Here is a 27,297-nt window from a genome sequence, read left to right as displayed (position 1 = left end):
CAGCCTTAATCACATTTAGTGCATGCAAGGGCAACTACTTCATATGAGAAGGTCTCTCATAGACAGACAGGTTCACAATGTTGTTCTTAAGGTGGAAGAAGAACACAACCTTGTGTAAAAAGGATGGCCAGATCCCCAGACAACCTTATTCTTTAAAAGATAAGAATGGGGGCCTTGCAAGACCACCAGAGACCATCCTAGCCAAAACAATGATCCAGCAGACCTGGAGAAAGAAACCCAACCTCTTTAGGCTGCTAAGATAAACTGAGCTTTGCTGTGTATGGTGCTTTGCATAGTATGCAACCTCCTGGCACCTGCAGCTATACCCCATACTTAGCAGGATGGTGTCCTATGTCTCCAAATAAATGCTTAGAGAAATCAAACTTACTAGAGAGGTGAAGTTCAACATAATAATCCAATACATACAGTAACAATGCATGGACAGTTATGCAGAGATATTAGTATCCATGTAACTTACTGCTGTCAATGCCTATGTTTTATAACTGTGTGTCATTTTTAGCATTGCTGAGATGTGGCAACAGAAGTTAGCAGTATTCTCATAGTCTGAACTAAAATAGTAAGTAAACATGTCAGCTCTAAAAATACTGCAGTGAGAGCGCTGTATTCTTCCACTAACAAGGAGCATAGAGAGAACATAAAAATGTAATTTTCTGTAAAATGTCCTTGGCAAACAGGGAGTGTACCGATTATTCAGGACTTTTTGGTATTGATGCAGGGTGCGGTATATCCCTTTTAATAAGGACAGCTGGATAAAACCCTTCATGGCAACAACAAACTGAATTAGCTAAAGGTTACAACACACTCTTGTACTGGGCAATCAACAAAAAATATAAATATTCAGAGGCCCTTTGCTTTCACAGTTTTTAAATGAAACACTTTTCTGTTTTTCAAAAGGAGCACATTAATAATTTTCTTATTCAAAAAGACCAATTTGTGAAGCTGTGCCAAAACGTAAAAAAATGCCCAGGAACAAGCAATAAGGTTTTTTCTTTCTCATTATGGGAGACAAAATTTCAGATACAGTCAGGTTTTACTGCCGCTTACAGGATTAGCAAATAAAACCTTTGGGCCAGCCCAGTATAACCCCGCCTACTCCCAACAGACATTTGGACATGTCACTGCTCCAAGCCTGTATGAAAATCCCCTGCTTCTGAATTGCCATGTGCTGAGCGAAGGAAGCTCAGCCAAGCTCTATGGTTCCAATAGGAAAGCAAGAAGTCACACATTATTATTATTATTATTATTATACAGGAGTTATATAGCGACAACAATTTGTGCAGCTTTTTTCAAAATGAAGGTAGACATTACAGTTACAAAACAATTTGGTACAAGAGGAAACAGAGGGCCCTGCTCTTTAGAGCTTACAATCTAGGAGATAGATGATGTCAGAGCACATCCAACTTTATTAGACCTTGTTTTTCCAACTCAACCAGTATATTGTTCTTCCAACCCTCTGAATGGAAGGAGATCTCCATCCATTATCTCGATGTAGTTTGCACTATGTGGGTTTACCTCGCCGCCACTGCTTCTGTTAGAATGACTGACTCTCTCTTTGATATTCCTGATGGCCTTTATATTGTAATATAACTTATTTTGTTTGTTGCCTTATTTTAATAGGCTTCCTTAAAAAATAAAATTTGGGGGACCAATACTCTCTCACAGCTCCTTTGTAAGTATCAGTGTGTCCCTTGACCTCTTGCTGTTTACAACTACTCTATGGGGTTTATTTACTAAAGGTGGAAAGTGCAAAATCAGGCTCACGTCTGCATAGAAACCAATCAGTTTCTAACCTTAGCTTGTTCAGTTAAGCTTTGGCAATAAAACCTGGAAGATAACTGGTTTCTATAAAGACGTGAGCTTGATTTTGCACTCTCCAGTTTTAGTAAATAAACCCCTTTATGTCATATTTTGGAATATTATAAAAAAAAACAAAAATGCCAGCTATTAGGAAATCATAATCTTTCATCTTTCATCAATTTAGAGAACAAGTTGCTATGAGGTACTGCCATTTAGACATTGTCTTTAAGAAACAAATCAGGTAGTGCAAGGTTTTAGGATAACCCATTAGTTCCACAAAAGGTAGCATTCACCATTCATCAAAAGGAAAACACACAACCATTTACATACCTTAAAATATGCATATTTCTGTTTTTTCATTTTATTATGAAACAGGTTTTGTATAATAGATAAATGGAACATTACAGCTTCTTTATATGCAGAATGTTTGGAGTGACAGCCTTTATGGGATAACTTAAGGAATTAATGATCCAAGCTTTCAGGTTGCCTTAGATCCCTTCTTCAGGATTTATACATTTAAAATTGTGAAGAGCTTTACTTAAACTCCATCATTCTTTAGTAATCCATAACTAACACTGTTAAGTACTCTACAACTTCTTTACGAATAAAAGTAATCTAGAATATTTTTGCTTGCCTAGTTTTTCATTACGTTACAGGAAAACAATTGCTAAAAAAGAGAATTATAGCTTTGGGGGGGTGGGGGGGGGGGGTTTGGCAAATCATACTTACCTAGGTGGATGCAGCATCGGTCTGATACTCCATCTGTCACCCACTGGTTCTAAGTGTGAGAACTCAGCAATCACATGACCGCTGATTGCAGAGTTCTCACAGCCGCTCTGAGCAGAGAGCGGTGACTGTCCGTCAACGCTGTCTGCTCTGCTCCCCCCATGCTCACTGGAGTGCTAGGCTGTGGAGAGGGAGGCAGCGGCTGACTCTGGCTCTCAGTGGATCGCTGAGAGGCTGAACCAGGTTCCGCTCTAGACTCTGGGGTGAATCCTGACTTTAAAGTCGGGATCTTACCCCAGCATGGACCAGCTGTCAGCTGAAAATGGGTCATAGAGTGAGGAACAAACTGCACTCAGAACAAGGTGCAATGTATTGAAAGGGAGTGCACCAAAACATGTCCTGTTCAGCTACATTGCAGTGCTCTCAGCAAAACAAGTTGGGCTTGGACAGATGTTTAACAGGCCATCTACGCAGGCACCAAAAAGTCTTGACTTATTAGGGTACACAAAATATTCTAGGTTAAGATATTAAAACTGGCCACAGCTTGTCACAAATGCACACTAGTAAAACATGGCTGCTGTACAGCATAATTATTTTTCACCAGACACTTGATTTTACAGGATTCACCAGCAGATAACAAATTGAGAAGACTTGCCTCAGAGACCTAGTACAATGAGCCTGTTAAGGAGGGAGCACTCAGCACAATACATTTGTTCACAGCACTAGGTTCCTGACTTCAGTAGTTTCCAGCAAAAGGCTACTGGCAATAAAAACTAGTGTGCATAGTGTTGATGGCCATCATTTTAATGTGTATCCAATACCAATGCACTCCCATCCCATTCATTTACTGAACACAAACATTTACTCTTTCTCCCAAATCATAAACCTTAAAGCAATCCATTTAACCCCCTCCAACTCCATTACACCATTACACTCAACCTAACCCCTTAAATAGCCTAACACTAATACCTTAATTGAGTCTAGCACAAGGGTGGGCAAACCTTTTGACTTGAGGGCCGCAATGGGTTCATATATTGGACCCGGGGGCCGGACCAAGAGTAGATGAATGATGTGTATGTGTCATCCATAGTAAGTATAGTAATATTCCCCCATAGTAAGCATAGTAATTAATCCCCCATGTAGTAATTAATCTCCCATATAGTAATTAATCACCCATATAGTAATTTATCCCCCATAGTAATTCATCCCCCATATAGTAATTCATCCCCCATAGTAATTCATCCCCCATATAGTAATTCATCCCCCATAGTAATTCATCCCCCATATAGTAATTCATCCTCCATATAGTAATTCATCCCCCATATAGTAATTCATCCCCCATATAGTAATTCATCCTCCATATAGTAATTCATCCCCCATAGTAATTCATCCCCCATATAGTAATTCATCCCCCATAGTAATTCATCCCCCATATAGTAATTCACCCCCCATAGTAATTCATCCCCCATAGTAATTCATCCCCCCTATAGTAATTCATCCCCCATATAGTAATTCACCCCCCATAGTAATTCATCCCCCATATAGTAATTCATCCCCCATATAGTAATTCATCCCCCCTATAGTAATTCATTCCCCATATTAATTCATCCCCCATAGTAATTCATCCCCCATATAGTAATTCATCCCCCATATAGTAATTCATCCCCCATAGTAATTCATCCCCCATATAGTAATTCATCCCCCATATAGTAATTCACCCCCCATAGTAATTCATCCCCCATAGTAATTCATCCCCCCTATAGTAATTCATCCCCCATATAGTAATTCACCCCCCATAGTAATTCATCCCCCATATAGTAATTCATCCCCCATATAGTAATTCATCCCCCCTATAGTAATTCATTCCCCATATTAATTCATCCCCCATATTAAGTCCCCCCTGTGTCAATTCACTTACCTTTGCTCCGCGCGTTCCTCTCGCCGTGTTCCCGCGCCGTTCCGGTGTAGCATGAAAATCTGTCTCCTATGAGGATCTGTCCCCCTCGACGTATCTGCGCATGTGCCAGTTTCAGGCATTAGCAGCCGATCGGTGATCTCCGGCACATGCGCAGATACGTCGAGGGGGACAGATCCTCATAGGAGACAGATTTTCATGCTACACCGGTCTTCAGGGCGGACTGTGAGAGGAGCCTAGCTCCCCTCGCGTTCGTCACGCTGCCCCGTCTACACACATCCTGACAGCCATCCTGACAGTATCACGCTCCGTGGGCCGGATTAAAAGGTCCGCCGGGCCGTATACGGCCCACGGGCCGTAGTTTGCCCATTGCTGGTCTAGCACTAACCACTATTCTGCTGAATACTCACCTTGACTTCTGCTAGGAGCCTACTATTATTGAGGATTTTGGCAAATGATGGAGAATGAAACCATACACGTTTTATACCTCTCAGGAACCTCTCTTCTGATTTCTCTGCTTTTATGCTCCCATTTCTGCATAACCTCTGTGATGATTACAAGAGGGTTCCACTCTCTCTTCTGAAGTAAATTTGTCATAACGCTAAGGCTACAGCACTACAATAGTGACTAGTGCCGAGGTGACCCAACCCCTGTCACTAATTTCTATTAGCCAGTAAGGTTGGCAACCAGCTGTGGACTATCACCACGGGTGGGATTGTCACTGACAGACGTATGGCCATCTCTGAAACGTTTACATCATTCAAATATCTTACTGCGGCTGAGCGTCTCATCATCAAAATGTGCTTGAAGTCTTCTGTAGATATCCGCTGGCTTTATATCTTCGTTCACAAGAAACTTAATCACCACACACTGTTCCATGCACGCACTAACACTGTTGTCTGCCATCTTGATTAACGGTCTCTGGACTAGCCCACAACATGTGCGCCACCTATCAGTAAGAGGACACACTTGCCACGCACTAATGAGTGTAGTAATCCTGTGCAAGCATCCCTTTTTATACCTATAAATCGAGGTTTGACTTGAACACCCCTCATACATGCACAGCCAGATTGTTCAGTTCCTTTAGCATAGTAAAACATTTACATTAACAACCTATTTTCTATTGTGAAGCATGTAAGCAGAGAAATGGAATGAAACACAGCCAGGGACTGTGGCAAAGATATTTGATTTTGAAGCCCTCATGAGAACCCAAGTTGATAAATCAAGTGCTAGGTTTTATCTAAAAATTAAATACCAGCCATAGATGGACTGCTTCTTTAACAGTAATAAAATTAGAATCTAAACAGACCATGAGCAATAAAAATGCCTTCAACGCTACAGCAAAAGAATATGACATCTCTGTCATTACTATTAAGATTCAGTAATAAAAAGTGATTAATGCAGAGAATGGTACACTGGCTGAGGACCATGCTTGTCAGGTACGCTGTGGTACACTAAGACAATGTCAATATTGTTACCATTAATAAAAACTATCGTTTACAAAATGGTGTAGATCAGTGTTCCTGAAATGGTCACATTCATGATTATGTAACTATTTCATTACAGAAATAACAACTCTGTAAGTGTACTACAGAGTATTTAGAGAGGAAAGAAAACCCTCCTAACCTTTACAACCAAGACCACTGCCATCTTAGTATCGGTTTGAACTACAGTTGCCATGGTGCAGCACATGTGATCACCAGTCATTTGATGGCTTGACATTTCACTTGACAGATAACATACAGTGCCTTGAAAAAGTATTAATACCCCTTGAAATTTTCCACATTTTGTCATGTTACAACTAAAAACGTAAATGTATTTTATTGGGATTTTATGTGATAGACCAACACAAATTGTGAAGTGGAAGGAAAATGATAAATGGTTTTCAAAATTTTTTACAAATAAAGATCTGAAAAGTGTGGCGTGCATTTGTATTCAGCCCCCTTTACTCTGATACCCCTAACTAAAATCTAGTGGAACCAATTGCCTTCAGAAGTCACCTATTTAGTAAATAGAGTCTACCTGTGTGTAATTTAATCTCAGTATAAATACAGCTGTTCTGTGAAATCCTCAAAGGTTTGTTAGAGAGCATTAGAACAAACAGCATCATGAAGGCCAAGAAACACACCAGACAGGTCAGGGATAAAATTGTGGAGAAGTTTAAAACAGGGTTAGGTTATATTATTATTATTATCATACAGGATTTATATAGCGCCAACAGTTTGCTCAGCGCTTTTGTTATAGAAAAATATCCCAAGTTTTGAACATCTCACGGAGCACTGTTCAATCCATCATCTGAAAATAGAAACCTACCAAGACATGGCCATCTGCCTAGACTGACAGGCTGGGCAAGGAGAGCATTAATCAGAGAAGCAGCCAAGAGGCCCATGGTAGCTCTGGAGGAGCTGCAGAGATCCACAGCTCAGGTCGAAGAATCTGTCCACAGGACAACTATTAGTCGTGCACTCCACAAATCTGGCCTTTTTTTGGAAGAGTGGCAAGAAGAAAGCCATTGTTGAAAGTAAGCCATAAGAAGTCCTGTTTGCAGTTTGCAAGAAGCCATGTGGGAGACACAGCAAACATGTGGAAGAAGGTGCTCTGGTCAGATGAGACCAAAATTGAACTTTTAGGCCTAAAAGCAAAACGCTATGTTTGGTGGAAAACTAACACTGCACATAACCCTGAACACACATGATCCCCACCGTGAAACATGGCGGTGGCAGCATCATGTCGTAGGGGTGCTTTTCTTCAGCAGGGACAGGGAAGCTGGTCAGAGATGATGGGAAGATGAATGGAGTCAAATGCAGGGCAATCTTAGAAGAAAACCTGTTAGAGTCTGCAAAAGATTTAAAACTGGGGTAGAGGTTCACCTTCCAACAGGACAACGACCCTAAACATACAGCCAGAGCTACAATGGAATGGTTTACATCAAAGTATATTCATGTACAGGATGGCCCAGTCAAAGTCCAGACCTAAATCTAATTGAGAATCTGTGGAAAGACTTGAAAATTGCTTTTCACAGATGCTCTCCATCCAATCGGACAGAGCTTGATCTATATTGCACAGAAGAATGGTCAAAAATGTCACTCTCTAGAAGTGCCAATCTGGTAGAGACATACCCAAAAAGACTTGCAGCTGGAATTGCAACAAAAGGTGGTTCTACAAAGTATTGACTCAGGGGGGCTGAATACAAATGTACGCCACACTTTTCAGATATTGATTTGTAAAAAATTTTGACAACCATTTATCATTTTCCTTCCACTTCAAAATTATGTGCCACTTTGTATTGGTCTATGATATAAAATCCCAATAAAATACATTTATGTTTTTGGTTGTAACATGACAAAATGTGGAAAATTTCAAGGAGTATGAACACTTTTTCAAGGCACTGTAATTACACTAGAAACTGTAACAGTTATCATTCAGGCTTCGTTCACACCATATGTGCACAAAAACTGATGAAAATCAACGTGCAGATTTCACTTGCAGAGACATCAGTTTACATTCATTTTCATGAATGATGCGGAGCGATCTATACTCATTGCAGAATCCTGCACAGAAAAAACCTGCACATGATACTAGTGTTGTGGTATGAACAGAGCACATAGAGAACAATGAATTTTTTGTGCCCTTGCAGAACGTGTGCAGAAAAACTCTGGACCATGGTGCGAACGAGCACTTAAGGTGTGCGTGGAATACAACTGTTTTGAGAAACAGGCCTCATTCACACCATACGTGCAGAAACACTGATGGAAACTGACGCACAGATTTCACTTGCAGAGACACAAATTTACATCGGTTTTTTATGTGTGTTTCAGCGAGTTTTATAAACATTGCAGATTCTTGCACAGAAAGAAACTGCATGTGACACTAGTGTTGTGGTGTGACCAGGGCACATAGAGCATTGGGGTTTTTTTTGTTCCTTTGCAGAAAAAACTTGCATCTCTGCACACTGGTGTAAACAAGGCCCTAAACTGGTGGGTTTAGTTCCACTTTAACATCTTCTTTTCTTGCTTCTATGATTACAAAGGCAATACCAGTGCTAAAAAAACATTGTTGGTCCCTAAATGGGTCCATATAAAATAATAAAACTGCAAATGGATATATATTTGACAAATATGACATTTTGGGGTTTGTTTGCTTTTTTAAGTAACAAAAAAGAAAAATAACTGTGGTCAAAATGAAACCTTCTCTAAAGTCATGAATGGAGACCTGGTGCAAATTTCTCAAAAAGGAAACACAGGAGCTAGCCACCTGCAAGTGCTCCACAAATATCAGTAGTTTTATCTGTCTTCACACTTGTTTTGATTCTATGGCCATACACAGGTTGATACATTCAAGTAATGCTTCTGTGTTGAATTTTGTTTTCGCAATCAAAAAACATTATCCTGTGTAGGTGTGTACTAATGAGCACTTCCAAATGTCAGAATTGGCTGGAAATAACCAAGTGTTGAAAACTCTTTTCATAACCATAGCCAATGACTAATTTCTCTATGTAGTAACATGAACCACGTGTTCGTTTCAAGCATGCTGTGAGCCGCCTATCTGTCAAAAGACTGTGGTAGGTTCCAGTGGTACATATCACATTCATGGACAGTTAGGCTTGATTCACACCATACATGCAGAAAAATTGAAGGAAACTGATGTGCAGATTTCACTTGCAATGACATCAATTTACATCAGTTTTCATGCGTGTTTCAACAGGTTTTATACACGTTGCAGATTCCTGTGCAGAAAATCTGCATGTGATACTAGTCTATTAGGCATATAGAAAACTGATTTAGTTGTGCCCTTGCAGAACGCATGCAGAAAAGCTGATGTCTGTGCACACTGGCCTTAGATGTGAAACTGTTCTTGATGTGACATATGCCCCAATCATATATGTTATGTAACCAAGCCCCAAGATACTATAATGCCTCTCCTGTACTCTGCTGACACACATGGCAAAGTAATAAAACTATTGCTTGTTAAAGGCATCTTTTATAGGATAACCTAGCATAAAATAAAATTTAACCTACGCAGAACTTGCTGAGTTAAATACATATTTACTTAACACTACGGGATTTGCATTACAGTTACCACTGCATACTGCTTTTGATTTCTTAATCTCTACCTTTCAAGGTAATAATTTTGACCTTTCAGTAACAGGATGAATTTGTGTACTGTAATAAAAGAGAAGGCCATTCTAAAAAAAAACAGAATGAGCATTAGGTTTTTTTCATTGCATTGGATTTAAACAAGGTTGGATATAAAACACATAGTGCTTCATTGCTGCTAAGCATTTTGGCTTTATATGTTTTACTATTCCTACCGTCTGTCTGCCTTTTGCAGTGTTGGGTCAGCTGTTGGAGGTGAGGGCAATATTTGCATGGTGGTGGTAATGTAAGGAGGTGAAATAGGTGGAGAAGAGGCACAGAAATACTTTTGATATATCATGGTGGTGTACATGTGGATAAATTGGAAGGATTGAATTTACACTGTGACCTGAGAGTATAAGCACATATGTTTGGGCATTTTATTTATGTTTTATGATATGCGATATGGTTTTAAGCACATATTTATTTTTTGGTTAAATCATGATTTTTATTTATCTTCTGTATGTCCGAATGTACTTTTTGATCGAATGCACTTAACGTATTTTATATTTATTTATAAGTGAATGAGTTTGCACATATATTAAGCACTTTATAAATTTCATATTTATTGATTAGAGCAGGGGTCTCCAAACTTTCTAAGCAAAGGACAAGTTTACTGCCAGCTCCTGGACCCGAAGACCGGCAAACAGCCAGGCCGAGTGAGGACATTGCTGGAACAGGTAAGTGTGTGTTTTTTAAAAGTGAGCAGCTACAGTATTTGTAGCTGCTGACTTTTAGATTTTTGTTTACAGGGTGAAGACTCTCTTTAAATCTCTAACTGTGTCTATGATGTTGATGCTGTTTGAATTATCCTGTCAATACAGAGATTTGACAAAAGGACACATGTATACCCTATAGACTTCACTAAGGCCTGAACTGCAAACTTCCACTTCCATACCTGAAACTATGGGAAAAAGATGTGAATGTTACGTTTGACTTATCCGATTGGCAGGATATTGCCAATCAGATATGATTCTAATAGAATCCAACTATAAAACGTTGTTGAGATGGTACCTGGTGCCAACTAGAATTTCAAAGATATACCCATCTGCGTCTTCAGCCTGTTTCAGATGGTGTGGCGAATTAGGCACCACGGACCATATATGATGGCAATGCCCCAAAGTATCCAGGTTCCAGATTAGAGTTATCAACCTCATCCGGTTGGTGATGAGAGCACATGCCCCTAGGTCCCCATAACTTGTTCGGTTTTTAGAAATGAATCCAAACATTCCAAAAAAGTCTAAACGGTTAATTTCCTACATGATCCTGTCAGCCAGAATTGCTGCTGCAAGATGCTGGAAGCAGCCTGTAGTGACACTCGATTACATCAAACAAAAATTGAATTGGACTATGATTAATGATTAGCCTGCATGTACCCTCCAAAGCAAGCAAGCCAAGTTTGGTAAGACATGGAATCCGTAGATTAGATATATGTCAGCAGATTAACGAGGCCTCGGGAATGCCCTCTCTACCAGATGTGGTAACTCTTTCTCTCTTTTTTATGGCCTCATCTCTAGATCAGTCCAGGACCTTAACAATACTTGTATTTGCTCTGTACCAACCCAGAGCACAATACAACCATTTATTATAAATGGAAAGCAGCTACTGAGCTTTTTTGCTATGAAGGCACACTTGGTTCCTTCTTGATGGGTTGGTATGGCCTTCTGGGGTTCAAGCAGACTCTCAAGTCTATATCTGATTCTAATTGGCTCTGGTATGACTATACCCGACAGATTCTTTGTTTACGCAAATTATGTGGATGTGAATGTTGCTCACCCATTGGAGAACTTTTTGCTTTGTACCTCTGTTCTTTGATTACCTGAAAACTTAAATAAAATACTGAAATATAAAAAATAAACATGGACTAATTAGATAGCACATTAGCAGTATTATACATTATTATTGGATGATTGTCATTTACCAGAACACCAAACTTCACTGTAGTGGGTGGGCCGCACAATGACCACTTCGGTCCATAAATGTTATCATCTATCAATCCATGATCATGAAGATCATATCAGAATGCCTGGAAACTTTACAAAGATATGCTTAAAGCAAATACATAATTGTTTTTGTCAATTGCATTGCATTATTATTTACATTATGTAATTACAAAATCCATTAATTTATAAACTTTGGTGACTGACCTTGAGAATGAAGTTGACATATTTGTTCTGATTTGCTACAAATATCTCTTCGGAGTGTATTCAAGTCTGAAACAATGGCACCAATTTCATTTTTAATAGTTTGCTGTTCTGACTGAAGACATCTCAGCAACACCAAAGTCTTCTTTAAGTTTTCTTGTTGTTTAGCTGCCTTCTCCCTGTACAGAATATGCAAGAAGTTAAAACTAAACTCTACTCTACTAAACTCTACTTTATATTTCTAGCTGCCATTTTGCAAGTGGATGTTTTGTGATAATGCACTGTACCATGTAGTAAAGTTACTCCTTCTATAACATAACATAACATTCAAATTCATCCATTCTAATCATGTAAAAATGGATTTGTTAAACCCACAAGTGATTTCTTCACTTCTACTTTTGCTTTTTACTGGCTTTTTGATGTCAAATGAAAGGTTTAGTGTACTATAATAATTTATGGTACATGAAAAGTTCATTTTTGTAGAGGTGTACACATTAGACAAAAAAGATGGACAACGAGGAAGGAATAGAAACACTTGGCTTTCATTCTAAAGGGGACATAGTACCTGCAAATGACGTAAAGTTGGGATCTATGTACTACAGTTCTACCAGGGTAAAAATCTGATACCCTGGACAGGTCGGATTTGTTTCTTCAACGTACCTCAGGGCTTCATATTCGATTTTGGCTACAGTGACATATTTAAGAAAGAAGTGTGCTGCGTTCCTCCAATATGACTTCATGTAGACCATCTATCTACATTTTCCATATTTTTTTGCATTGCAAGACTAGCATTGACCATATGACTATGGCAGGCAGATCTTCCTGCTCATTGATGGGTGGCCACTGAAGCACTTACCAGAATACTCGGGACAGCAGCCAGGGGTGTAAAGAACATCAGCAGTGAACAGTGGTAAAGCATGCAGCTAGCTAGGACTGTATGTTCCTAGCAGGACTCGCTTAAAAGATGTAAACAGTCAGCATCCAGGAGTGCTTCAATCTCCTGGTCAGTAAAGTCAAGTACACAAGTAACGAACATTGGGTTGTTCAGCAGGAATGTCTAATGTCTGGTTTCTGTCAAAATGGCATACTGGAAAACCAGCATTCGATCAGCCAATGGCAACATTGCTTGTGTTCATGTGGGATTTGTCAGTTTTAATCTGCTGGCTGAATGCAAAAGAAATTGTGTGTGTGTACCCGGCCTAAGACTATGGGAGTATTGGCCAAGAAAGACCATGGGGTTGATTTACTAAAGGCAAACAGACTGTGCACTTTGCAAGTGCACTCTGAAAAGGCATTTGCTATAGAGCTTAGTAAATAAGGTGAAGCTTCACTTTGCAAATACTCTATCACATGCAAGGAAAAGAAAAAAAAAAACAGCATTTTTGCTTACACATGATTGGATAATGGAAGTCAGCAGAGCTTTCCCTCATTTACTAACCTTTGGAGCAAATGTCTTTGCAGAGTAAAGTTGCAAAGTGCGCAGTCTATTCTGAAGCCTGATAGGAAGGCAACAAGCAGCTGCTTTAAATCTGATTAGAATACAGGAATTATGGCAGTGTATGTAGGCTCAACAATATACATTTAAATAAAATGACAATAAAAACTTGTGTGCAACATGGAAAGGGTTGATTATTGTGAAGAAAACTAAATCAATAACATGCTTTAAAGGATAAGTTCACCTCTATAGAAAAAAACAATACATGCACATATGTTTGCAGAAAAAAAGGAGCATTTATTACTTTTTCTTTTACAATTAATTTTATTGCAGAATAGATAACATCAAAGAAACAGTTAGAAACAGAAGCACTGACCAACAGAAATAAAACGTAGTTTTCATCAGTTTTCTGATGAATAATACAGGAAATGTACTGATGGATAGACAAGGAAACAAACTTAGTACACAAGCGCCATATATAAAGAGGGAAAATAAAACAATAAGTTGCAAAAATGGTAGACATGTAGGGGTTTATTTACTAAAGCTGGAGAGTCCAAAATCAGACTCCCTTCTGCCTAGAAACCAATCAGCTTCTAACCTCTGCTTGTTCAATGAAGCTTTGGCAATGAAACCTGGAAGCTGATTGGTTTCTATGCAGAAGGGAGTCTGATTTTGGACTCTCCAGCTTTAATAAATAAACCCCTTAGAGACCAATGAGTTAATAAACTAAGAGAAAAGATTATCACAAAATCCGCATACAGAAGGCAGGAAAGATGCAACACGGAGCCTCGCTGAATGCATATTGGTACTCTATACTCAGGACTCCCAATGAAGTGATATAGTATTGCTGGTACGGTACTTAAAACAAAAATTACAATCAGCACAAATATCATGAAAACAGACTGAGCAGAAAAGAGAAAGAGAGAAACGAAGAAAAAAGAGACAAAAGACAAAGAAAGGGCTCCAGGGGGACTGCGATGGAAGAAGAAAAAAAAATTATAAATAAATCTTATATCGACAAAAGGGACTGGTCAAATTTCGATGGTTGGGCTATATCAAGCCAGGGATGCCAGGTCTGCAAAAACTTTGTGTGGGTGTCTAACAGTATAGCTGGCATTTATTACTTTTTTTTGCAGGAGCCTGGAAAGCATTGCACTGCAGCTTTCAGCCTGTACCTACATGGGACCTGTCTTTTTGAAAGCTGCATAGCTTTTGAATGAACTATGAGAGCGCTCATCAGCACCCTTGCAGTTCATTCAGAACTAGAAGTCATCAGCCGTAGTGGCTGCCAGTAGTCATAGTTCATTTACAATGTGAATGATTGATGTGGCTGTGTGGGTGGAGCCTGCACCTGCGCTCTTTTCAAAAAGTGACAGCGAGTGTGAGAAGAGGATCCCCTGACCGCTGTAACAGTGAGAAGGGGAGACAGGAGGAGGGCAGACAGGAGTTGGAACATGTTTCAGGTTCTGCCCTAAATACGGGTGGAACATGTAACAGTTTCTAAAAGGATGAAATTTGACTTTAAAGTGTTCGCACCTATGCATGTAATATTCAATGAATGAGCACCTTGTATGCTAAAAAAAATAGGATGCTACTGGTATTCATTATTTCATATACATGCTGTTTTTCTTCCTTGGCTGAGCTCTTTTTTTTTATACTCCTGTTGCAATTACGCTTCTATTTTTACTTCAGTCAGCATTGTTCATGTTGCTGATCTTTGTTCAGGATCACTACTATACACATAAAAGGCCAACCTGTTTTCATACCATATATAGTATATTTATATACAGTAGTATTGAATTTAAAAAAATGTGCCTGCTGCCTAAACCAAAGATAGTTAAGGCACACTGAGATTCCTTTACTAAAGGCAAAGAGGCTATCACTTTGAGAGAAAATTTGCACTTTTCAAGGGAATGTTTCCCCAGAGATTAGTGAATGTGGTGAAGTTTTGCTGCACAGGTGAGGTAGACCACTGCCACCTTATGAGAAACAGGAGAGGAAGGTATTTTCATGTTGGGAGGTGGTGGGAATGAAATAAAATAAGTGCAGTTTGAAAATGTATAATATACAATGTATTCACAGCCTGGAGTGTAGTCCGGCTCTCAGGCTCAACACCATCTCCTATTTCCAGATACCTGTATCAAATCTGGCTGGGATGCAGGTAGAGTTTAAGATTTTAATAAAACAGCACTGTCAATGAGTTGGATCAATTGGTTTAGATACTTATGCCAACTTATATCTTCCTCTGTTAGAGACATGCCTTGGCTCTTCCGAAAGCCTTAGAAAAGCCCTAATCAATGTACCAATGGGTGCAAGCTTCTAGAGGTTCGCTGTCCACTTCATAATCTTAATATTAAAACAATGAGAGGGAAGCCACTCTCCATCATAAAAGCCTTCTGTAAACATCTTATTAATCCTTCTGGTACATAGACTGCTAAACCCATGCCTTCAAACACATTTCAGTTGATCAAGAGCTTAATTGAGGAGCATGTAAGGCAAAATATGTACCGGAAGGAATAATACATTTTTATACAAGGATTTTATGAAGGAGAGATATTTTATGCATTGCTCCAAAGTTAAGCCTAACTATTCACTAGATTCACTTTGGCAAACTCCACATCAAAACAATATATTTATTATACTAAGTACAAAGACATTTGTTTTTTTTTCTTTGCTTTTGAAAAGCTTAACCCCATTTACCAATATAACACATTTTACACATAGGTCAGTATAAGAGACAGCGGCAGAAAAAATGCGCTCATGTGGTAAGCATCCAGGCGTAAAATACATCATGTGGCCACCAGATGAAATTATTTGATCCTCCCTGGACTGTTTTTAACACAGGTCCTTATCTCATTTCAAGCAGTTGAACACTCATTCCCGTTTGCCACTCCCTTACTCATGGAAATATACTGTGTGTACACTGATATTATGTTCACCATCAAAAACATATGTTAGCTCCTGCCTGATGAATCCTGCTCACTTCTGTGATCTTTGCAGGAGAGGGGGAAAAAGTGTTCCTAAAAAGAACATCCTCCTTTATGGAAAGGTCAGTGGATCAACTAGCTGTAGACAAAACAAAAAACAGGATCTGCTAAGACAACAAATGATTATAGTATTTAGTACAGCCATGCCTTATATGCTACATTCTACAATTGTGTATATTACAGCTCATGTGCTGATGGTTCTGGGGCTGCCAACTTTGTAACTGGTCAAATGAAAAAGACTGTATTGAGTCCACTTATAGTAAATTAAATAGATTGGACATGATTTGGAAAGACACACACCTCTCTATAAAAGGCTTCACAGCTGACAAAGCATACTGTATCAGAACAAAAGCTATGAGGTCAAAGGAACTGTCTGCAGAGCCCAGAGACAGGATTATTGCAAGGCACAGATAAAGGGAAGGCTACAAAAAAATGCTGAAATCAAGCTCAGCAATGATCAAGAGAAATGGGAGGCACCTGAGCTAAAATTTCAAGTGTTGTTGCAAAAAGTCTGAATACTTTGTCCAATGTGATATTTCAGGTTATTATTTTTAATAAATTTGCAAACATTTCTAAAATTCTGTTTTCACTTTGTCATTACGGAGTACTGGGTGTAGACTAATGAGAAAAAAATGAATTTAAACAACTATAGCAGGGGTCCTCAAACTACGGTCCGCGGGCCACATGCGGCCCACCGAGGATATTTATCCGGCCCGCCGGGCAGGGGCGTGTCTGCCGTGAGGCAAGGGACTAGGGTTTGGCAGGTCACGACCTAAAATCATTGGGAGGGCAGCCGCCGAGCAGAGGCGTGCAGTGTCCTGTCTCTCTGCCCTCTCCTCTCCGAGCTGCGGAAGTTTTCTTGTGTGTGTATGGGGCCCGGAGAGTGCCGCTCCTTTGTGTGCGATGATCCAATCAGGTAGGATGGGGATGGCCGGGGATTTACAGCGGGATTTACACCCGGGGTGACACGTTGTCTGCCAGCCTGGGAGGGTGGAGGTGAGGAGGGGACAAGTTAGTCTGGAGAGCGGCACTCCTCACAAATCTGGGACCCCGGGCTGTCACCAGGATATGAAGGTGACTCCGGACTACACATCCAGGGAGGGGGGCATTCCACAGGAGGACCAACACACTCCTCATATATGAAGTCCATCCTCGTTATCAGTATTCACCCAAAACTCTCTGTGCTGTGCTTCATATATGGAGGGTCAGTGTATATAAAATAGATGGGGGGAGAGGGGGGGGTCAGTGTATATAGAATAGATGGGGTCATGGGGGGTCATATGGAGGATGGACTCCATATATGAGGAGTGTGTCGGTCCTCCTGTGGAATGCCCCCTCCCTGGATGTGTAGTCCGGAGTCACCTTCATATCCTGGTGACAGCCTGGGGTCCCAGATGTGTGAGAAGTGTACAAAGATCTGACCCAACAAGGTGTCCTGCCTTTACCGTATATTTCGCTCCATAAGACACACTTGGGGGGAAATGTCTGTGCGTCTTATGGAGTGGCCGGCCCAGTATTCCCGCTGCCGTTGTATGTCTGCAGTCTCTGGTCATCTCCTGTACTGTGTCCGCAGTCTCTGGTCATCTCCTGTACTGTATCCACGGTCTCTGGTCATCTCCTGTACTGTGTCCGCATTTGTTCATAGTTTTTTTATTTGAAACAATAGTCCGGCCCTCCAACGGTCTGGGGGACAGTGAACTGGCCCCCTGTTTAAAAAGTTTGAGGACCCCTGAACTATAGTATCAGGCTATAGCATAACAAGATTGAAAAAAGTGAAGGGGGTCTGCATACTTTCTGAATGCACTGAGTATACACATATACACACACACATACGCACACACTGACATTTTTATTTACCAAAACATGTATAATTCAATTATTTATAATTATGTTCAGCCAGTTGTCTGATTAGAATATTTCATAGTTAGGCAATTGACACACTGGAAGATATTTATTAAAACTGGAGCACTCAGAATGTGGTGCAGTTGTGCACAGTAGCCAATCAGCTTCTAACTTCAGCTTGTTCAGTTATAGGACCTGGAAGCTGATTGGTTTCTATGCACAGCTGCATCAGATTCTGTGTGCACCAGTTTTAGTAAATACCCTCCATTATCTTCTACTGCAACTTTGCAGATTCCTGTGTCACCTGCCAGCTTACTGGACTACGCATCATCAAAATGTTGATTTTTTTTTCTTTCAATAATATTTTATAGACCCAAGGTTTGTCCCGTTAAGAGGTCTTATCACACATTTGTACTGAGATAAGGGGACTGCAGAGCATACTACTGTACTGCATATAAAGGCAAATATGGCGTACCAAATTCATTGTTCAGGTTACATGGATATTGTAAAGCTGAAATACACTATATAGGGTAGTATGGGAGTGTGAATGGCAAAACTGGCTGAACAGAGTTACAAATTCCTTGGCAGTTAAAAAATGTATGTATAAGAATTTTACATGATTGACTACAGCTGAAATTAATACAAAAGACACAGTCTACTCATAGGTTTTCATTCAGATAAATCTGTATTGCTCTAATCCAACCAATTTCTAAAAACTAGAATAGATGTGTATCTGTAGCATTCCTAGCACTGCCTTTCATACTTGATGTCCATCAAATCGTAATTTCATTGTGTTCAATAATATGCAGTTGTCACGCTGTGTAACCCTGTCATCTGGAAATATACTGAAGATATAGTTAGAATAACTGGCATTTAGAGAATGTCTGCTCGAGCATAATAAAACACTTCCATCATCCCTTTCACACACCCTTCCGACCCTTTGATTGCTTGCATTGATTCTTTAAACACCCCCCTCAGGTACCAGAAAAGCTGGCAATTGGAAACTGCATCTTTCATTTTACACTGAAAACTGCTAAGGATACTGAGAAAGTCACATTTCTTAGAGCCACTGACTGATGAATTGGACAAACAGAACCAAAGACCAAGCAAATCTTTCTTGCAGATTATTCACTTTTAATCCCTTTAGTTTTACTGTTGTGTATTGTCTGTTCCATAGCCCTAAGCTGAATCTCTGAATGCTCTAAGCAAAAATTCAAGAACTTACTGATTCTTTAAAGAGAAAAGCTACCATGTAGTAAACTCTGTTATGTCTCATCAGGGCAATGAGTGATACAGGCAATTATTTTAAAAGGTAAGAATTGCAACAGCAGATACTGTGAATGATGCATGTTTCTGTTAAAACACTTGGTGACAGTTACTGTGAGTTAACTTGCCCCAGTGACAACCACTCTCAGTCTGCTGGCGCTTAGATTGTTGTTCCACGAGCTGGAAAAATTCTGCAAAGGGAGAGGCTGAGAGTGCAATCGTTACAGTCCTCCTATGACAAAAAGCTTGAGATAGGTCCAAAACCACATGCAGAGCTTTCCTAAAAATAAAGTGAAGTTTCTGGGTAGTACAATTGCAGCGTATCTTGGCTCACAATCTCCAAGAATATGCTCTGCTCGAGTGTGAATGCAGGCTAAAAACACTTTCAACAAGACTTCATTCATCTCTGTATCTATAAGCACTGCGAATAAATAAATTTTCAATATTAAAAACACTTACATTTTACTTTTTTATGAAAGCAGAACTTGCCCACTAGATTAATCAATCGGCAGGTGTTTCTGAACTTTTAAAAACCAACTGAAACCCCAACTCTAGAGATTTTAGTGTCATGATTGCAGATTACTTCCCAAATAAAAAGCAGCTATAGAGGTTAAGAATGGCTTGTTTTTAAAGCTCTTTTACTGCTCGTTAAGAAAGTGTAAATAGTTTAACGTTCATAGTCTGGGCACAGGTGAACTCAAATTACTAAGACTGGACACAAAAATATTTTGTTAAATAAAATTTGGTTCAGCGCCTGCACAAACACATTAGTAATTGGTTGTGTTTATATTAAAAAAAGATGGCGTTCCCAATGTGATTACTCTAATGCCAGAAGTATATGTCATTGTTCTCTGAACAAACACATTAATGGTTTTGACTTGTATTGTACATAGTGTAATAAACTCTGTCATCAAAAATAAAATTGCACAAATTATCATATTAGGAAAATGCCTCTTTCACGAGAATAACAAATCTCAAAAACGCAACAGAGATTACAACTTTTGCAAAGCCAGCACAATTCAGAAATCTGAAAGGTGGACAACCATTTAGTTTGACAGAAGGCAAAGTGCAGAGACCATATATGCAACAGCACTGTTCAAAGCAGAGACTGCTTTTTCATGCCTGGAGTTGGGCTTTATGTTTGACACTAACATTAGTGTACATTCTTGCCATCTTCTTGGCTAGTCCTCTCTTTTCTTGTAAACGTAGGCACCATTTTTCTATGAGTAATCCTGGTTAGGGCAATGGAAGAGCCAGGCCACACATTACACTAGTAAAGTTTGTGGGTCGATGGGTAGTGATAAATCTAGATACATTAATCAGTGAGATACTAATTAATTTCTGATAAGGGGTGGGTTAGTAATAGTGAATATACTGTATGTATCATTGTGTATCCAAGGGAAAAGTAGTATATTACAATTAGTATAGTACAAAGCTGTCCACCATACTGCCCCGAACTACATCACTGACCTAATATCCAAGTACCGCCCAGCACGCACACTCCGCTCCTCACAAGACCTCCTTCTCTCTAGTTCCCTGGTCTCCTCCTCCCATGCCTGCCTCCAGGACTTCTCCAGGGTGTCACCCATCCTCTGGAATTCCCTGTCCCAACCCATCAGATTATCACCTACTCTCCTCTCCTTTAGGTGCACCCTGAAAACCCATCTCTTCAGGAAAGCCTACCCCACCCCCTGCTAACTTGCCGACCTCCTCCACTCTTCCTACCACTCCATCCCCCACAGCTATCTCCTCCTGTGCCACCATCCCCTCCCTCCTAGATTGTAAGCTCGAATGAGCAGGGCCCTCAATCCCCTCATGTTTTGCATTGTATTGGTATTGTTCTGTCACATGTTCTGTCCCCCTTTGTAATGTACAGCGCTGAGTGAACTATTGGCGCTTTATAAATACTGTATAATAATAATAATAAAATAATTATATACAATGTTTCAATATGAGCAATATTATACGGTTTGCCCTGTTTTATATGATATAAGATTTATGCATTGTGCCATTGTTTTACATCACTTCCTGTGAGAAGTGAGTAGGCTAATGAATACTGATTTAGCATTTGTGTTATTTAAATATGTATTTCTGATGTAATAATGTTTTAATGAGATTATTGTCATGTGTTTTGCCCTCTTTTGAGTAAATATATGGAGCCTATAAGTTGCCATTAGCTTACATGACTTCCTGTGAGACGTTGGTGAGCTAATTAGACATGATTATAGGATTCCGATATAAGTGGTTAGCCGCACCGTCACCCCTATGAGTAAGTCAGGATATGACGAAACGCGTCAAGCAATGACGGTGCGGCAGACTGGAAGTGATGTAGATCTGTAACCGGAAGTAACGCGACAGCGTTCTGTCCAACAGTTCCAGAGGTGGTGAGAGCACCATGTGGTATCTGCTGGTCACTGAGACATACTATTTGGGCTTGTTTAAGTTTTTAACACTGTAAGTGAAATACTTGGAGCAAATGAATCTATTTATCTTGGGTAATATACTATTGGAGTGGATTCTTTGTTATTCTCTTTTCAGGATATGGTGGTATGGAGATTTGAATTATCCTGGAAATTAATCATTAAGTGGGCTGTTCTTGGAGGAACCTCCTGTTCATACCAGTGGATATCCTCTTGAGTATGCTATTATAAAGGCAAAATCTGGTGAGTGCACACCCGAGTGGGGGCGCACTGTGGGCTATTAATACTTTAAAGTTTTCATCACGTGAAGTTTTTTTCATCACTGGACTTTATTTTTCCGTCTTTTTTCAAGGGACTATTGTTTTATGTCACAGGACTTTCATTTTGTGATATCGCAGTATTGGTTGTATTTATTTATTTTTAATCACATTTTTGTTTTGTTATGTCACAGATATAAGATAATATTCAGGATATGTATTGATGGAGGATATATAATGCATTGGTGATAATAAGAAATGTATTATTTATTAATTTTTCAGCTATAACACTGTGAAGTGTATGCGCCACTTGTATTCACTGATTTGGTGTGAAACATATATTTTGATCACACATTACACAGTTTGTTTCATTCAACCATCCTGTTGACAGACAAAGAATTTACTGGACAAAGAGTTTGCATATCAAGAGTGATTTCCCCCTACACCTCAAATGTGTGGGTGGGGCTATCACTCCTGCTGTGCTATATGGTTTTCTCACAGTGGTGAGACTTCTCCTCCATTAGAATACAATGATCAGTGTTACTGGCTAAAGCCGGAGGCACTAATCATTCAGAAAAAACATTATAGGGTGGTTGTACAAACCACGGTACCCATTCATGGATTGAAATTCGGCCAGTCCCTGCTGTAGCAGCCACATTTTGATCCAAGTATGGTCGGTTTTAGATGTTATTGACCCAGACAAGAAAATCCAAAATGGCATACTCTCTTCTAATGTCTATAAATAACTTTAGTCTTAAATTGTGAAGGGCTTGTCAAGATCAATTCAATGAATGGCAGAATTTGCCTTTACTGACTATACTCTCAAATTTAATGACAAATAAAGAAAAATAAGACATCATATTGGTTGCTTTCACCTTAAAAATGTAAATTATGGCACTTTTAATTTGTCTATATATAGTAATTGTTAGGTTTCTTTTTCCCCAACAAAGATCAAGAATCACATAGTTGGACTGATTTACTGAAAGAGCTGAAAACCTTTACAAAATAAACTTTGTGAACATTCACTTCAATTATCCAATCGTGCAGATGAAGTATATTAACAGAAATTTGCTTTTCACATGACTGGATACTTGAAGTTAATATTCATACAAGTTGTTAGAAGACTCCCAACCTCTTTACAAAATTAGTCTTATTGAATTAAACCAATATTTATTTTATGTACACTACTAGGTATATGGCATTTAACAAGAGTCACAATTTTCCTGTTCAAACCCCAGTGAATGGACATCTTATTACAGCAAGAAAAAATAATGGGACCTACAAGTGTTAAGAAATAAAACATATCGCCAATTGAGTGAATTTTCTGTTGAGCGAGAGATAAAAAATAATTGCTGGAGTTCAGCTATATAAGAAGAATAACATTCTGTAAAATAATAAATGTCACTTGTGGATAATTCAGAACAGAAACAGATTGGCAGTGAAATTTGAGGTATACCCTGCAGCATTACTTATAGAGCTCTGCTATAAACTTACAGGCTACATGGAAAACATTATGTGCTTTATATTGTGAATAATCTATTTTTATTACAGAGAAACAACAATGTATTCTCAATTACTGGGCCTTAAAATACTGCACATGACATGCACATTTCATTATTCCTTTCCATGCTTCATAGAAAACTAGGGAATAATTACCAATCTGGTCTTGGTGATTTTATTTCACCCCTTGTATTTTGTGCACATCAAATTCATGTTATAGGTTCTTTGAGCTCTGATCAAACACACACCCATATAGTCGGGTCAAGAGTTTTTCAACTTGAGCTGAACTCTGGAACAGATTGGCTTTTCTAGAGATTAATGGTATAGCTTTGCCCTGATTAACAAGGAGGTTTGCTATGGAAACAGTGATATCTTCATATGGCATGACATACTCAGTAAAACCACATTATTTGTAAATTTCACAGATCCAGCTATGTGGGCTATACTGAAAAGAGTTTTTAATTTGCATCCTGCTGGAAAATACAGTTTGGAGGTCTCCTTACCCCAAAAGTTGCTTTTGCTCCTGTGCAACATTCACAGCTTGTCGACAGGCTGTGAGTTCCTCAGTCAGGATAAGAAGCTCATTTTCCTTTGCATCCAGTTGCATTTCTGCTATCTGCAATCTGAACAAAAAAGTAAAAAAAAAACTTAGCACAAATGGCATAGAGTTTATAATATATGTATACTTTTTAATCATTCAATTTAATTTGCAAGAATATTAAATACCCTGTGTGGAAAATGATATAGTGAATGTGGTAGTGAGATTGGTGGGTTTATACATAATTCCAGTGAAAGAAGCAAAACATGCAAAAAGTAGCATCTAATGCATTCTTCCAAAATGTAACTTGTAGTGGTTGGACTTACAATATATAGTGAATCCTGATTGGTTGAATTTGGTTACTATAAAATTATACTTTGCCCTTTGCTCTTTGAACTATTCACTAATTAAAGTGACATAAGATGATATCCTTATTCTACAAAAAATAATCCATATATATCCGCTACGTAATGGCCTTGTAATCCAGTTTCCTTCAAATTGTTCCTTACTGTGGTTTTCTGCCTCTTTGAGCTCCCAAATCTCTCCTTTTCCCTTTATTCTTTTTGTTTGGAACGGGCAGTGCACACTGGTTGCGGTCATGTGTGCTGCTCTGTGCACACTACAAACTCCAGAGTTTTAAGCTGGCCAGCTGGTTCAGCAGGCACCATCCAAGATTTAACTCATGTATGGGCAGACTGAATGTACAAACAGCCTGTTGGATTTGACATGCAATTATTGCTAGCGGCTATTGTAGCCACTAAATGCAATCACTGTGTTCTTTTGGGGAGTGGGGGGGGGGGGGCAACCCCCCGCCAGGAAAATACAATGGCTCAGTGGGAGGGATTCCTCCATTAACATTGACTCTGCTGATGGGAGAAATTAGTGATTTTCATTCCTGCAACCTTCATGCAAATCGCTCCATCTATGGCTGGCTTTAGTCCATCTCCAGAGGGAGCAGGAGTGGGTGTCTAGGCTCCTACATGTAAAAACGTAGCCTCCCTCTAACAGGAAGCCAAATCACAGCAGAAAAAATGGAATTTGGATATCAGAAGGAGGCTGAGAGCAACAGAAGTTATATTTAAGAGTTAAGAATACAAACAGAATTTTTTTTACCAGATTTTAGTGTTACTTTATATTAACAATGTTGCTGTGTTGGATAAAAGTGTGCTCACATAAGAATATGCATTTGGTCATGCATTCCCTTGAAGGGGACAATCTGGCATCAGACTGAGTAATTCTTTCCTTTAGCAGCAATCATATAACCCAATGCCTAGGTTTCTGGACATGTGACCAGTGGGAACTCCAGCTGGCACAACAGATTAATTGAAGTACATTATGCCACTCTATGAGAAAATGTTCTAATCACTACAAGTCTGGTGAGGAATAACCAACAATATCTAAACCTCTGAACAGCAGGCAGAATCATTGTTATCAAAGTAGTGAAACTACCCATGTTGCATTCTTACTAAAGACTCTCCGGAAGCCAGAATTAACATCATTAATAAGTTAAAACAGTCAAAAATACTATCACTGGGGGGTATGGATCTCTGTTACCTCGGCTTAGGCTGTTATTCACCAACTCAACAAGGACTATTCAAATGAAACATGATTATAAATTCCATATCCTTCCACATTAAGAAAATTTAACAAAATCAAGGCTGGTGCAATACTAGTTTTATTTAGATACTACTTGAACAGAGAAAAAAGGTCTAGCAACATGTGAATTCAAAACGAAAAAAAAAAAAAACTGGAAAAGGGCAAAAACAATTATATAACAGGACACTGATTTACTGATACAGTGCATACTACTATTATAACATGATGAAACAGCATTTACTAAAAAAAGCTACCTAAAATTTATTATTGAGTTAAGACTTCTTGACAAGGTAAAGCAAAATACTTCTAAAAGGAGACACCAAACCTAACTGTTCCAAGTGAATTATGTTCTCCCAGGGTTACTCCTGTTCTCCTACTGGAAGAGAATAGTCCCTTACCTTTACAGAGTTTTCTAAGCAATCTTGAGCTGCATTGGTCACTGGTTGTGGATTTAATTTTATGGGTGCAGAAACTCTGGCTGGAAGGCTCATCCTGTTACTACATATCTGCATAATATTTACGAAGTACTGACACCTCGCATCTGCATGAAATTCACGGTCTGTATGGCAATCTGGCAGGCACATGTGCAGTCACCAGCGAGGATTGCCAACCATAACAGCTGCTTTTTTTTCTCAGAGGCTATGCATGCAGCCAACACTAACTGTAGCTCAAGCCAAAGGCCGTAAGCACCCCAAGAACCACAGACACTGCAGTCCACGGAAACTAATGTTAGCCAACACCATTCCTCACCATATTATCTGTACTATTGACAACAAATGTTTTTAGGGTTTCTAAACCCTTCACAGTGTATCATCTTGTAGTACAATAATTATTAGCCAACACCATTCTTCCCTTTCAACAAGAGGAAAACAAGGACATCCTTCAGGCCTCATGCACACCAGCGCATTTTCCCGTGTAGCATAAAACAGATGTATTTTGGCATGTAGAAGGCACAGGTGATGCATAATCATCTGGGCGGTACTCATGTAGTGCACTGTATGTTCTATACATGGACTTCGGCATGCATCCCTGTACACAAGTATCTCTCGGATGTGCATACAGCCACATGAAGCCAAAGTGTATTCCTGCCTGTCATTGATTTTTATGCTGTACAAGCAAATGCACCTGTGTGCATGAGGCCTTTGCCTAGCCAAAAATTAAATGTATATTAATTTCCTGTTGTGAATTTCCTAATATTTCTTTCATAGTGAACTTAAAATGCCCCTCAAGTGGTCAATGTCTGGTACTGGCTTTGGAGCTATAGTAGACTAAAGCTGAATTTTAGTACGTGTGTACCCCATCTGATTAACAAAAGCCAGTTGTTAGACCAGTTTTCGATCAGCACTTGTAGCCATTGGCTGTAGTGCTGATCAGTGCATTTTGATGGGGAGGGGGGCACAGACAATTTTAGATTGGTTGCAATAGGATACTGTAGTATGTTTTATTGTATTGGACTGACTTACAACGCCATATCATGCTTCATGCCCTCTGCCTTCTCAAACTTCAGTCAGCCACAGAAATAACACGTTTTAGGCAAGGGAATGCTTATCTTTCCCACTGTATGACCGGTCCCACAAGGTGTTTCTCTTTTCCCATCCTGTGGCTTCCCATTCTCAGATGTCATTATTTATAATGGACACAAGTTCTGTATGTCAAGTGTCCACCCACAATGCGAAAAAGAAGGGAACTCACGCTATGGGGGGGGGGGGGGGGTAGTG

General features: G+C 39.4%; 2 protein-coding genes across 11 annotated transcripts in view; one reads left to right on the top strand and one right to left on the bottom strand.

Moving 5' to 3' along the window:
• Positions 1 to 27,297, top strand: part of LOC149463234 (uncharacterized) — a 300,678-nt gene that overhangs the window by 56,542 nt on the left and 216,839 nt on the right. The window lies entirely within an intron of this gene.
• LEKR1 (leucine, glutamate and lysine rich 1) overlaps positions 1 to 27,297 on the bottom strand; it is a 208,692-nt gene that overhangs the window by 89,597 nt on the left and 91,798 nt on the right. Inside the window, exons 3-4 of the mRNA XM_089675392.1 lie at positions 23,949 to 24,068; positions 11,742 to 11,917 (exon numbers count right to left, since the gene is read on the bottom strand). Of these exons, the coding sequence (XP_089531518.1) occupies positions 11,742 to 11,917; positions 23,949 to 24,068 (296 nt within the window). The remainder of the gene's footprint in view (positions 1 to 11,741; positions 11,918 to 23,948; positions 24,069 to 27,297) is intronic.

The sequence above is a fragment of the Staurois parvus genome, unplaced genomic scaffold (assembly GCF_062004578.1).
Source record: "Staurois parvus isolate SC_StPar_1 unplaced genomic scaffold, SC_StPar_1.0 ptg000155l, whole genome shotgun sequence".
Classification (NCBI taxonomy): Eukaryota; Metazoa; Chordata; class Amphibia; order Anura; family Ranidae; genus Staurois; species Staurois parvus.
The sequence above is the reverse complement of the archived record's forward strand: the minus strand, read 5'-3'. Positions and strand labels throughout refer to the sequence as shown.